This window comes from Pristis pectinata, chromosome 2 (assembly GCF_009764475.1).
Source record: "Pristis pectinata isolate sPriPec2 chromosome 2, sPriPec2.1.pri, whole genome shotgun sequence".
NCBI classification, from domain to species: domain Eukaryota; kingdom Metazoa; phylum Chordata; class Chondrichthyes; order Rhinopristiformes; family Pristidae; genus Pristis; species Pristis pectinata.
In genome coordinates, this window is record NC_067406.1 from 144,072,336 (window position 1) to 144,085,188 (window position 12,853).

General features: G+C 45.7%; 1 protein-coding gene across 2 annotated transcripts in view; it reads right to left on the reverse strand.

Annotated features, from left to right (window-relative positions):
• The window catches only part of manba (mannosidase, beta A, lysosomal), a 59,068-nt gene that overhangs the window by 45,760 nt on the left and 455 nt on the right, over positions 1–12,853 (reverse strand). For both annotated transcript variants that reach the window (XM_052045756.1, XM_052045747.1), the window contains exons 2-6: positions 9,630–9,724; positions 8,034–8,139; positions 7,479–7,649; positions 4,560–4,683; positions 3,061–3,239 (exon numbers count right to left, since the gene is read on the reverse strand). In XM_052045756.1, coding sequence (XP_051901716.1) covers positions 3,061–3,239; positions 4,560–4,683; positions 7,479–7,649; positions 8,034–8,139; positions 9,630–9,724 — 675 coding nt within the window. The remainder of the gene's footprint in view (positions 1–3,060; positions 3,240–4,559; positions 4,684–7,478; positions 7,650–8,033; positions 8,140–9,629; positions 9,725–12,853) is intronic.

Below are 12,853 nucleotides of genomic sequence, written 5' to 3' on the forward strand. Positions count from 1 at the left end.
GCAGAACCACACTCCTGCCAGGTGAACGGCTCCTAATTTTGGACCCATCACAGCTCGAAATGAATGCTCCAGTTACAGTGTCTCGTGTCCAGATTATTCATGACTGGTATTGGTGTTGGTTTACTATTGTCACTTGTACCGAGGTACAGTAAAAAAAAGTCTTGCATACTGATCGTACAGGTCAATTCATTACACAGTGCAGTTACATTGAGTCAGTACAGAGTGCATTGATGTAGTACAGATAAAAACAATAACAGTACAGAGTAAAGTGTCACAGCGACAGAGAAAGTGCAGTGCAATAAGGTGCAAGGTCACAACAAGGTAGATCGTGAGATCAGAGTCCATCTCATTGTATAAGGGAACCGTTCAATAGTCTTATCACAGTGGGATAGAAGCTATCCTTAAGTCTGGTGGTACGTGCCCTCAGGCTCCTGTATCTTCCACCTGATGGAAGAGGAGAGAAGAGAGAATGTCCCGGGTGGGTGGGGTCTTTGATTATGCTGGCTGCTACACCAAGACAGTGAGAGGTAAAGACAAGAGTCCAAGGAGGGGAGGCTGGTGTCCATGATGCACTGGGCTGTGTCCACAACTCTCTGCAGCTTCTTGCGGTCCTGGGCAAAGCAGTTGCCGTACCAAGCCGTGATACATCCAGATAGGATGCTTTCTACAGTGCATCTGTAAAAGCTGGTGAGAGTCATAGGGGACACACCAAATTTCTTCAGCCTCCTGAGGAAGTAGAGGCGCTGGTGAGCTTTCTTGGCCATGGCATCTACGTGATTTGACCAGGACAGGCTGTTGGTGATGTTCACTCCCAGGAACTTGAAGCACTCAACCCTCTCGACCTCAGCACCATTGATGTAGACAGGTGCATGTACACCACCCCCTTTCCTGAAGTCAATGACCAGCTCTTTAGTTTTGTTGACATCAAGGGAAAGGTTGTTGTCGTGACACCATTCCACTAAGCTCTCTATCTCCTCCCTGTACTCTAACTCATCGCTGTTTGAGATACGGCCTACAACAATGGTATCATCTGCAAACTTGTGGATGGAGTTACAGCAGAATCTGGCCACACAGTCATGAGTGTATAGGGAGTAGAGGGTTGAGGACGCAGCCTTGTGGGGCAGCAGTGTTGAGAATAATCGTGCCGGAGGTATTGTTGCCTACCCTCACTGATTGCGGTCTGTTTGTTAGAAAGTCAAGGATCCAGTTACAGAGGGAGGTGTTGAGTCCTAGGTCTCGGAGTATGGTGACAAACTTGCTTGGGATTATTGTACTGAAGGCAGAGCTGTAGTCAATAAACAATAGGCTAACGTAGGTGTCTTTACTGTCCAGATGCTCCAGAGCTGAGTGTAGGGCCAGGGAGATGGCATCCGCTGTAGACCTGTTTCGGCGATAGGCGAATTGCAGTGGGTCAAGGTTGCCTGGGAGGCTGGAGTTGATGCATGCCATGACCAACCTCTCAAAGCACTTCATGATGGTGGATGTCAGAGCCACTGGTCGGTAGTCATTGAGGCATGTTACCTTCCTTTTCTTCGGTACCGGGATGATAGTGGTCTTCTGAAAGCAGGTGGGAACCTGAGCTTGAAGCAGGGAGAGGTTAAGTATGTCTGCAAATACTTCTGCCAGCTGATCAGCACAAGTTCTGAGCACGCGGCCGGGACACCATCTGGTCCAGGTGCTTTCCTCGTGTTCACTCTCCGGAAGACTGATCTTACGTCCTCCACTGTGATCACAGGTTCAGCTGCATTGGAGGCTGTCAGGGTGGGTGGTGACAATCCACTTCCCTTCTGTTCAAAATGCACATAGAATGCGTTAAGTTCCTCAGGAAGGGATGCACTGTTGTTAGCTATGCAGCCCGACTTCCATAATGCCACAGCCAGTGTGAAAACGCAAGCATCAAGAAAGAAAACTTGTGAAATTGTTGACATACAAGGAATTCAAGGTGGAACAGAATCTGCTGGTGATGCTGGCAAGTCTCTCTTTCTCAGGCAGTGAAAACACAATATGCTGTACAGACATTACAAACAATGCCACGGACTGTATACACATCCTCTCCATAGAACGACTTCAATAATCCAGATCACAGCCGTAACCCTGGCACTTGAAGGTATGAGATACAACCATCACTGAAACAGGCAGCATAGTGACAGACAATCAGCTTGCAGCTCAAAGAGTGGCCACATCTTCATCCTCAAGAGGCAGTGCCTCAGGAAGGCGGCATCCATCACTTAGGACTCTCACCATGTGGAACATGCCCTCTTCTCATTACTACCAGGGAGCAGGTACAGGAGTCTGAAGACCACACTCAGTCATTTAAGAACAGCTTCTACCCCTCCGCCGTCAGGGTAGGCATGGCAGTGTAGCGATTAGCATAACACTATTACAGCGCTAGTGACCGGGGTTCAATTCCCGCCGCTGTCTATAAGGAGGTTGTACGCTCTCCCCGTGTCTGCATGGGTTTCCTCCGGGTGCTCCAGTTTCCTCCCATATTCCAAAGACGTACGGGTTAGGAAGTTGTGGGCATGCTGTGTTGGTGCTGGAAGTGTGGCGACACCTGCGGGCTGCCCCCAGAACACTCTATGCAAAAGATGTATTTCACCATGTGTTTCGATGTACATGTGACTAATAAAGATCTTATCTTTTTCTGCATGGTCCATGAACACTACCTTGTTATTTTTTTTTGCACTATTTATTTTTGTAATTTGTAGTCATACTTATGTCTTTGCACCGTACTGCTGCCGCAGAACACCTTTCACATCGTATAAGTCAGTGATAATAAACCTGATTCTGATATAGAGGAACAAAGGGAAAGAATCACCATCCTAAAGCCAGATAGGTTCTGCGGTTGATAAGTGTGGCAGTCACAGTCTCAGCTTCAAATAAAGGATCCCCATGGAACCATGTTATGGCCCACAATGGGCCCCAGTTGCAACATGTATGATGTGGAACCAGACCATATACTGGCTGCCACCACCCTATGACCATTCCTTCACAGGTTAATGATGTGATTTAACAAGATTCATTTTTTCCAAATCATGCATCCGTTAATAGACATCTTACCTGATTAATGTTCAGTCTGACTTTACTGCTGCTGCCTTCTCCCTTATCAAGAAGTATTTTGTAGGTTTGATGTGTGTGTAGAGTTGGAATGTTGGCAGTCAATTCACCTTCAACTGGCTTAGAGGAAACAACATCGTAAAAACTCTCTATTTCCACGGACCACTTCTGTCTTGCCTCATCTACAGGTGTAAACAGATACATTTCTTTACATCGGAGCATTCGTCTCCTTTTGTAATAATTCAACAATATTTATTCATGACAAGACTCCTTTTGTAATTCAGTTCTTGGACATTTTTCTATTGTACCGGAATCTAGGTCCAACCTTGGTTCAAAGAGGATTGTAAAACTTACAAGTTAGGAGCTGGCCCCTTAAGCCAGATCCACCATTTAACAAAATCATGGTTCAGCTGACTAAAACCTCAACTTTGTATTCTTGTCTACTCCGGTAACCTTTCACCCTCTTGCTTACCAATTACCTACCATAACAACATTTTAACTTCCCCCAGCTACGATCAGACACGAAGTACAGAAGCCTGAAGTCCCACACCACCAGGTTCAGGAACAGCTACTTCCCTTTAACCTTTCGGTTCTCGAACCAACCGGGACAACCCTAATCACTACCTCAGTATAGCCACACTATGATCACTTTGCACTAAAATGGACTTTGTTGTTTTAGTTCTAATTGTGTTCTTTCTTGTAAAAATTGTGTATAATTTATGTTTATCTTGTGAATGCTGCTTATATGACGCTATGTGCCCATGATGCTGCAAGTACGTTTTTCATTGCACCTGTGCACACATCTACTGTGCATATGACAATAAACTAGACTTTGACTTTGAAAGACTCCGCTGCCACCACCACGAGGAAAAGTTTCAAAGACTAGTGAATGAAATAATTTTGCCAAATGAGCATTTAATGATGAACCCTGGTTGTAGGTTCTCCCACAATAAGACCCACCCTCTCTCCAACCACCATGTCACGACCCCTCAAGATCCTAAATGTTTCAGTCAGGCTGTAACAGATTCAGCACCTGACATACCTCACAATGAAGAGCGAACCTGCGCAACTTAGTCCTACATTGGTGCTAAACACGTAGCATGTTACAGATCACACTACCACTGAATTGAATCAAAGCTCTGCAGACCTGTCACATCCAGTTGTGAATAATGATTAACAATTAAACGGGAGGAGAATCCTGTGTTGTCCCAGGGATGAAGGTGGAGGAGTCTGGAACATTGTTACAAACAACACAACCGTGCACTACTTGACCAGGCTATTGAACAGCTCTCTCAGTTTAGATGCCAATCTCCAGATGTTTGTGTGTTGGGTTCTGCAAGACCAGCCAGGCTTTGCCACTGTCAGGTCTAATGCCTTGGTGGGCCGCTGGCTTTATTCTTATTTTGTTACATAGCAATTTGGAACAACTGAATAGCTTAAACACTAAACTCAAATGGAAAAACTGGCTTCATTCCTCATTCAGAAATTGGCAATACCCATACCATAAACAGAGGTTGCTGTGAGATATGTCAAGTGGCAGATGTTGTACACCTCAATCCGTATATCTTTCCAAATGCCTTGTGTAGGAAAGGACGGGCCCCAGTCCCAGCTGAAAGAGCACTGTTCCTGAGAATGATGCAAAAAGATGCAATATAAACCATCAGCATTTGCTCACTGCATTTCCTTGCTCCAGTCACATTCACACAGTGTATGTCCATTACACAGCTAACAGCACAGGTTCAGGCCATTCAAACTCTAACCTTCTTACACATTTGTTGGTAAAATGGGAAGTGAAAATCAGACTGCATGTTTTTGTCCCTTGATTACTGAATGGTGGGAGATGTTTGTACAGTCAGTACATTATGTATTATGTGAGGTGCTTTATACTTAAACCAGCTTATGTGGATGAAATGCTGTAGCCTTCCCTGGGCTGCTCAGCAAGTTCTCTGGACAACACTATGTTATCACAGAATGTGATATTGTACTCCTGTTAGGAACTACAGGAAGAGAAGTAGTCTGGACCTGTTTTAGACTCAGTTAGTACAGTCCATTCCCAACCACTGTGCAAGCTCAGACTGCTGATTGGCACGTTGTTGGCATGGGGGTAGGGGCAGCCCGCCAAGGCAGCAGGTGCAGGGTCTACTCGTTGCCACCAGGCGATTGCACTTTCTGAGCCTGACGGCAGCCACGAGATCACGACTGAACCCAAGTATGTACCCAAGTGGACGATTCAGTTCAGTAATGAGGGCATGCTGCTTTGTCAGGGATGCTACCTTTTGAAACCATTTCCACACGAAGATCCTAAGGAACTGTGTGAAGGATGGACTGGTCAAACCTTCCTCAACCATCAAAAGTGGTCGGAGCAGTAAAAGTGCTGTGTTACCCTAAGTGATGGTAAAAAGCTGGTGGGGTTCACAGATATAATAGTGGCCACATTTCAGAAACTTTCAACATGTGAATTTTTTTGGAATGTTTTTGAGGGAAGTGACAAGACGCCATATAAATGGAGACTCTTTGATTTACACTCAGAGGCTCTCATCCTGTGTCAGCTCCAACATCAACATTAAACCAATGACACAGAATCATTCTAAACATGCCTTCAGGCCACGTATTCAAGATCATATTGCCTGCCACAGAAATACTTCTGATATTTTCCAGGAAGCTTATAGGGATTTTCTACGTAGCTGTGAAAGAATTTCCCAACCCCCTACAAGAACTTCCAGCTCTGCCTCTATAAATAAGTCTAGAATCACCAGCACTACTGTCTTCAGGAGCCACCAACCAGTAAACCTCTGCGATGGGAAAGGATTGCTCAAGGTTGGGAAGCAAACGCTGTAGGTTTCAAGGCTCAGTTCACATGGGGTCTGCAGCATTTGGCGTGCTCCAACTGCCCCAATCACACTGCTCTGCACGAATAAAGCAAACTGTTCCTCACGTTAGTTAACGCTGCATGTTACAATTTAAGAAGTCCACTAGGTTTGTTTAACATAATTAAAAACAATTGACCCTTAACACTGCTGTGAAGCCACTCAGTCATATCAATTCAGCAGTAAATATCAATTCTTGCTGGGTCTGCAGTGCCTCACACTATCTTTTCATGGACATTTAAATGCTGACCTTGCACCCCAGAAATAAATAGCACAATATTTTGGTAGCAGATCTCTAGCTTAGTAAACAGTCTTTCTTTTTAAATAGTTTAAATAGAATAATCTGACTTTAGAATTTAGACAACAGTCTTCATGATGTCTGCTTAGTTCAAATCCCTTGCTTTACTTACATACCCCTTTATACCTTTATGATTTCAGGCATGCCTAAGAGTGATTCAGTGTGACCACATCAGTACCAACTGAAACATGCTCTCTCTTCTGTCAAAACATCTACTAGATGTTGGAGAGAAAAGACAAGCCCCATTATCAGCTCAAACATCCAGTGAGGCACAATGCAGTGGAGACACAAGAGACTGCAGATGCTGGAATCTGGAGCAACAATCTGGACTGCTTGTTGCTTAGGGCACAGTGCAAAATCATTTGAACTGAAGGGTACAGGGCAAATACTTAAGTGGATACACCGAGATGCCACCCGGGCCAACAATGCAGAGCGGAAATCTTGCTGTAGAAATTCCAACTCTGTGTTTACTAGGCTATAATTTCTAGACCATTAAAATTATTCTAACCCTTTCATTTTAGCCAAGCCCAGCAAAAAATAATTGGCAGGCAGGAAGAAGTTATGAGCAAATGTTTTAGTTACACAAGGACATAAGAAATAGGAGCAGTGGCCAGTTCAGCCCCTCAGCTGCTGCACCATTCAACAAGGTCACAGCGGAGATCCCCCACCACGATTCCCATATCCTACGAATCCCTTAACATCCAGAAATCTACCAATTGCTGTTTTGAATGAACTCAATAACTTAACCTCCACAGCCCTCCAGGACAACTAGCTGAGTTTTCTCCTCATCTCAGTTGACAATGGCTTACCCTTCCTGTGAGACTATGACCCCTGGTTCTAGACTCCTCAGTCAAGGACAGCATCCTTACCGCCTGCAGCCTGCATGCCCCTCAGAATCTGGTGAGCATGAATGGGATTTCTAACCTGCAGGAAATATAGTCCTACCCTACTCAACCTCTCCTCGTAGAGCACCATCTCTAGAGCTAGTCTTGCGGTTCTCAGTCCCCCTTTCCACATTACATGGATTGTTGTTGAGTTCCTCCATGTTTAATTTGCATAAGCAAGACATTTTTTAATCTGCAAATGCCTATTTATATCTTTGAATTGGAGGTAGGAGTCTAACAGGAGCTGGATAAAAGAGATTTCATTACACAAAAATGGACCGAGAATACTTTATCTCCATATAACACATCTTGAAGAGCAAAAGCTAGAAACAAAAGACAAAATGCTGCCAATTCTCAGAGCCTCAGGATCACCTTTCTGATGAAGTTGACGTGACATTCTCCTTTTTGCTGAGGTGGAGGGCAGTTGGGGGGCACTGAGTACTTGCTGTGTCGAGCATTCTGCTGTGCTGCATATGAAATTGCTGATAAAAAGCGCACCTCAATGTAGTTTCGTTCTTGGACCACATCAGTACAGTCAAAGGTCTAAAATGATGGATAAACCAAAATCAAAGATGTTATAATGTATGAATGTAAAGGTTTCATATTTACAAACAGTTCAGTCTTAAGGTTTTTGAAGTACTTTTGACAACACTGTATAAAAAAATTTTCTTCAAATTATTGATGCCAAATAACTTCAGGTTAAAGAAGAAACTGTAGAGATTTCTTCCTGACGGCAGGTTGGATGAAGGAAGCAAAGATTCCTCAACATCAACTCAAGCTGCCATGATTTGTTGTGAAGAATCTACACAAATACTCTAACAATTAATACAACAATTATAATGCAAGAGGAAATATTTTTATGTTACCAGCTAAAGATTCTAAGTCTGGCCTGTTGATGTTAAATGAGTTTTGTAAGGGTTCACTCACATATCTACGAAACATGTTACTGGATGTTCCAACTGTGACATTATTGATAAGGATTGAGGCAGCAGTGTCAAGCCCATCACAGACCAAACTTACTCTCTTCCACTTCCTGTTAAAACAAGTAAATGATGACCAGACATTATTCAAATGATGGGGGTGGGGGGGGGGGGGGGGGGTGGGGGGGGGGTGGGGTGGGGGGGGGGTGGGGGGGGGTGGGGGGGGGTGGGGTGGGGGGGGGTGGGGGGGGGTGGGGGGGGGGTGGGGTGGGGGGGGGTGGGGGGGGGGTGGGGTGGGGGGGGGGGTGGGGGGGGTGGGGTGGGGGGGTGGGGGGGGGTGAAGAAGCATGGAGCTGAAAAGGAGGGAAAGGTGGTGGGTAAGCAATGGGGGAGGGGGATGGAGTGGGAGAAAATGGATGGGTGGTTAAATCAGCCACCAAGCTCTGGAGAGACCTCCTTTTCATCTCCTGCCATGGGGTTCTTGCTGTAAACCTAGCACCTGAGAGCGGTCTAAGAATAGGGAAGTGTAATTTTGGAAGAACCGTGCTTAGCAAAAATCAGAGAGTTCCCTATGACAATCCTTTCTGTTGGCTGATGAGGCAGTACATATCCTCCACTGCAAAATAATGCCTTGCAGGAATGAACTTCTGAATTCACCAGCAAGTCAGGCAGCTCCTGCGGAATGAGAAACAGAGTTAATGTTTCGGGTCAGAAATGGTTCTCTTTACACAGATGCTACCTGACCTGCTGAGCATTTTCAGCATCTGGCTTTTATCCCAGATTTCCAGCACCTTGATTTTAAAAATTCACTTACACTTCTCTGAATTTAGTGTATGTAGTTCAGTGCTCAGTATGGTTTCTCCATTAAAGAGGGGAGCACAAGTATGAACTGGCTGACCCCTGGGCAGAACTCATCCATTCAATCTGCCACTTTCTTTAATTCTCCATCCCACTCTGACCTCCCCGTCTTTGGCCTCCTTCAATAAGCCTAACATAAGCTCGAGGAACAGCACCTCATCTTCTGCCAGGGGACACTGCAGCCCTCGGGACTCAACAATGAATTCAAGTTTGTGTCAGAACTGGCCAATTCTGATGCAAGGTCATCAATTACGTCAGTCTTTCTCTCTCCACATACGCTGCTTGATATGCTGCGTATTTATTTCTGACTTTGAGCAGTATTTTGATCCCAGTTTCATCATGTTTTTATCTCACTCTGTTTAAAATCCTCGAGACAGACCGGCTGGACAACACCAAGACGCTGTGTCACCTGGATATGCTTGGCCTCCAACGCAAACGGACATTCCCTTTGTTTTCACCACGCTTCCCCCCTCAGCAATTGTAAACATGCTTGTTTTCCCTTTTCCAATTCTGATAAAGGGTTTTTGATCAAAATCTTCACTTTGTTTCCCTACTCACGGATGTTCGATATTCTCTGGTTTTATTTTAGTTTTACAACATCTGTTTTTTGCCTTTAAATAAAACAAAACATTAAAATCTAGGACGAAAGGTCCCAGTGGGATCATGAGCCCAAGAAGGCATCTTATCGCCCGCACTCGGACGGGACTTGCTCTTTCGCCCTACCCCGGAACCACAGCACACTGACCTCAGGTCGGGAGGAAGCGTGAAAGTCCGACTGTAGGTCCAGTTGTCCAAAGCAATCCATCTGTAGGCTTCATCGTTAAACCTGTAGTAAGGATCCTATAATTCAAACACAAGAGCAATATTCGTACAAAAGGCTTTTCTTTTTTAGCTCCTATTGATTATTCTTCAAAGAATCCAGTTGCATTTAAATTTATCTATAAATGCAGGACAGCATCCCCCAGACCTACAGCGTTCAGTTCAAGGGCAAGTGCTGGAATTCCCCCTGCCCTGCAACTGTGGCAGTACCATCACCAGAAGGACTGCAGCGATTTGAGGCAGCAGCTCTCTGCCACCTTCTTGAGTTCAATTAGGAATGGTTATTAAATGCCAGCTTTGCCAACGTTCCTACAACCCAGGAAAATCATTTCAGTCCTGATGGTTTCGACCCCAAAATGTCAACAATTCCTTTCCCCCCCACACATGCTGCTCGACCCACTGAGTTTTTCCAGCATACTGTTTGTTGCCTCAGTTTTAACAAAGACAGTAAAAATGCACAGCACAGGCACAGGCCTGTAATAATGTTCATGATCCAGATGAGCCTCCCCACCTGTTATTTTCATCTCACTCATTTCAGCATTCTCTCCTGCGCCTATCCAACTCTCCCTTAAATACACCTGCACTTAAGTTCATTACCAACTCTGTGTGGGAGTGAGTTCCACATTTTCAGATACAATTGCTGTGTTTAAGAAGCATTTAGACAGGCACAGCATGGAAGGATACAGTCCTAAAGCAGGCAAATGGGATTGGTGTAGGTGGTCAAAATGTTCAACATGGATGTGATGGGCCGAAGGGCATGATTCTGTGATATACAACTATATGACTCTATGCCAGCGGCTCTACTTCATTAGGAGCTTGAGGAGATTTGGTACGTCACCAAAGACTTTTGCAAATTTCTACAGATGTACGGTGGAGAGCATTCTGACTGGTTGCATCACAGCCTGATATGGAGCCTCCAATGCACAGGATCACAAGAGACTGCAGAGGGTTGTAGACGCAGCCAGCTCCATCACAGGCACAACCCTCCCCACTATCGAGGACATCTTCAAGAGGTGATGCCTCAAGAAGGCGGCATCCATCACCAAGGACCCTCACCATCCGGGACCTGCCCTCTTCTCGTTACTACCATCAGGGAGGAGGTACAGGAGCCTGAAGAGCCACACTCAACGATTCAGGAACAGCTTCTTCCCCTCCGCCATCAGATTTCCAAACGATCCATGAACATTACCTCATTATTTTTTTTCTACACTATATATTTATTTTGTAACTTATAAATGTTTGTCTTTGCACTGTACTGCTGCCAGAAAACAACAAATTTCATGGTATGTATCAGTGATAATAAATCTGATTCTGATATCTGATGGGCTAATGCCTGAAACTTCTGACGCGGGATTCTGTGTTGGGAGTTGGGGGGAGGAGGAGGAGGAGGACATGATGTTGCGTTGGTGTTAATCAGCTACATTTTTATTGCTCACTCCAGCTCTGTTTATGATCCAAACACTTTCATGCCTTTATTCCTTTAATTCTCTCTTAAATATCATCTGAAGTCAACTACTACATCTCCCCAAACCATGATTGTGACAAGACTTCAAAAGTACTTGATTCAATGTGAAGTACTTTAGAGCTTCCTGACATCCTGATGAAATTCTTCTGAAAACTGTCACAAGATCTTATACGATTACCTCAGCAAACCATTGCTTTATCATTTTATTATTAATTCATGGGATGCGGACTTCACAGGCTGAGCCAGCATTTAATTGCCCACCCCTACTTGCCCTGAGAAGGTGGTGGTGAGCTGCCTTCTTGAACTATTGCTGTATACCCACAATGCTATTAGACACAATCTCTGGTAATGCAGCACTCCCACAGTACTACACAAGACAACATCTCATATTTTTATATCCCCAATGTTCTGCTTCAATGGCAAGAGTGCTACCCACTGAGGCACATTCTGTTATAACAGCCAGCATTCTGGACATTAAGGCCAGCATCTATCACCATCCCTAACTGCCCCTGAGAAGGTGGAGAGATACTTTCTTGAACTGCTTAAGTCCTTCTGGTGAAGGAACTCCCACAGTGCTGTTGGAAGGTTCCCCAAAATTTAAATCAAGTGGCGATGAAAGAGCCACATACTTCCAAGTCAGGGGTGTGCAGCTTGGAAAGGTGGTGACCCTTTTGCCTGCTGCCTTGCCCTTCAGAGGGACAGAGGTCACATGTGTGGAAACTGCTGTCAGGATTTGCAGTGCATTTAATACACACCAGCCACTGTGTATTGCTGGTGGATGGAATTAAGTTTTTTAATAGATGAGAAGCCAAACAAACAGTTTCTTTATCCAGGATGGGGTCAAGATTTTGAGAACTGCTGGAACTGCACACACCCAGGCAAGAGGGGAGTATTCTGTACACTTATACCTGAACGGTTTTGGGAGGGAGAGTAAGGATGCAAGTCTGATCTCTGTACAGAGAGTTGAGCACCAGAAGGCATTTATTTAAAGGGTCAAGTGAAAATCTTTGTTTCATCGTTAGATTGAAATACACTGGTATGGCCTCCAGAACTGTAACATTTGCTAAGTCACATCCTGCAGATTGCACTTGTGACTCAGAGATGAGTGGTATCCACAGGGACACACCTCAGGCACCATTACTGGCACGCTGCCCAAACAGAGCTGCCTTCAGTCCTGGTCTCAAAACCCTGCAGCTCTCTTCCCCTACTAGTCACAAACCTGTCCCTGTTGGTCACTCCCCACCCTAACCCACAGCACTGGTCATTCTCCACACCCACCCTCAGTCACTCCCCAGTTCCACCCTAACCCCCTGAATCGGTCATTTCCCCAGCACCGATCACTCCTCAACCCCACCCCAGTCACTCTCCACGCCCACCACCGGTCACTTCCCAGCCCAGGGTGCAGAGTGAAGACACACCCCAACCCCAACATCCCTCACCCCTACCACCTCCAAACCCCTCCTCCTCCCCCTATCACTCACCCCACCCCCTCATCTCCTCCACCACCTTCCCCTCCCCTCCCCCCAGCACCGCTTCCTCCTCCTCCCCCCATCACACCCCACCCCTCATCTCCCCCCACCACCTTCCCCTCCCCTCCCCCTCCCCCACTTCCTCCCCACCCCCTCCACCACCCCTCACCCCACCCCCTCATCTCCCCCCACCACCTTCCCCTCCCCCTCCCCCAG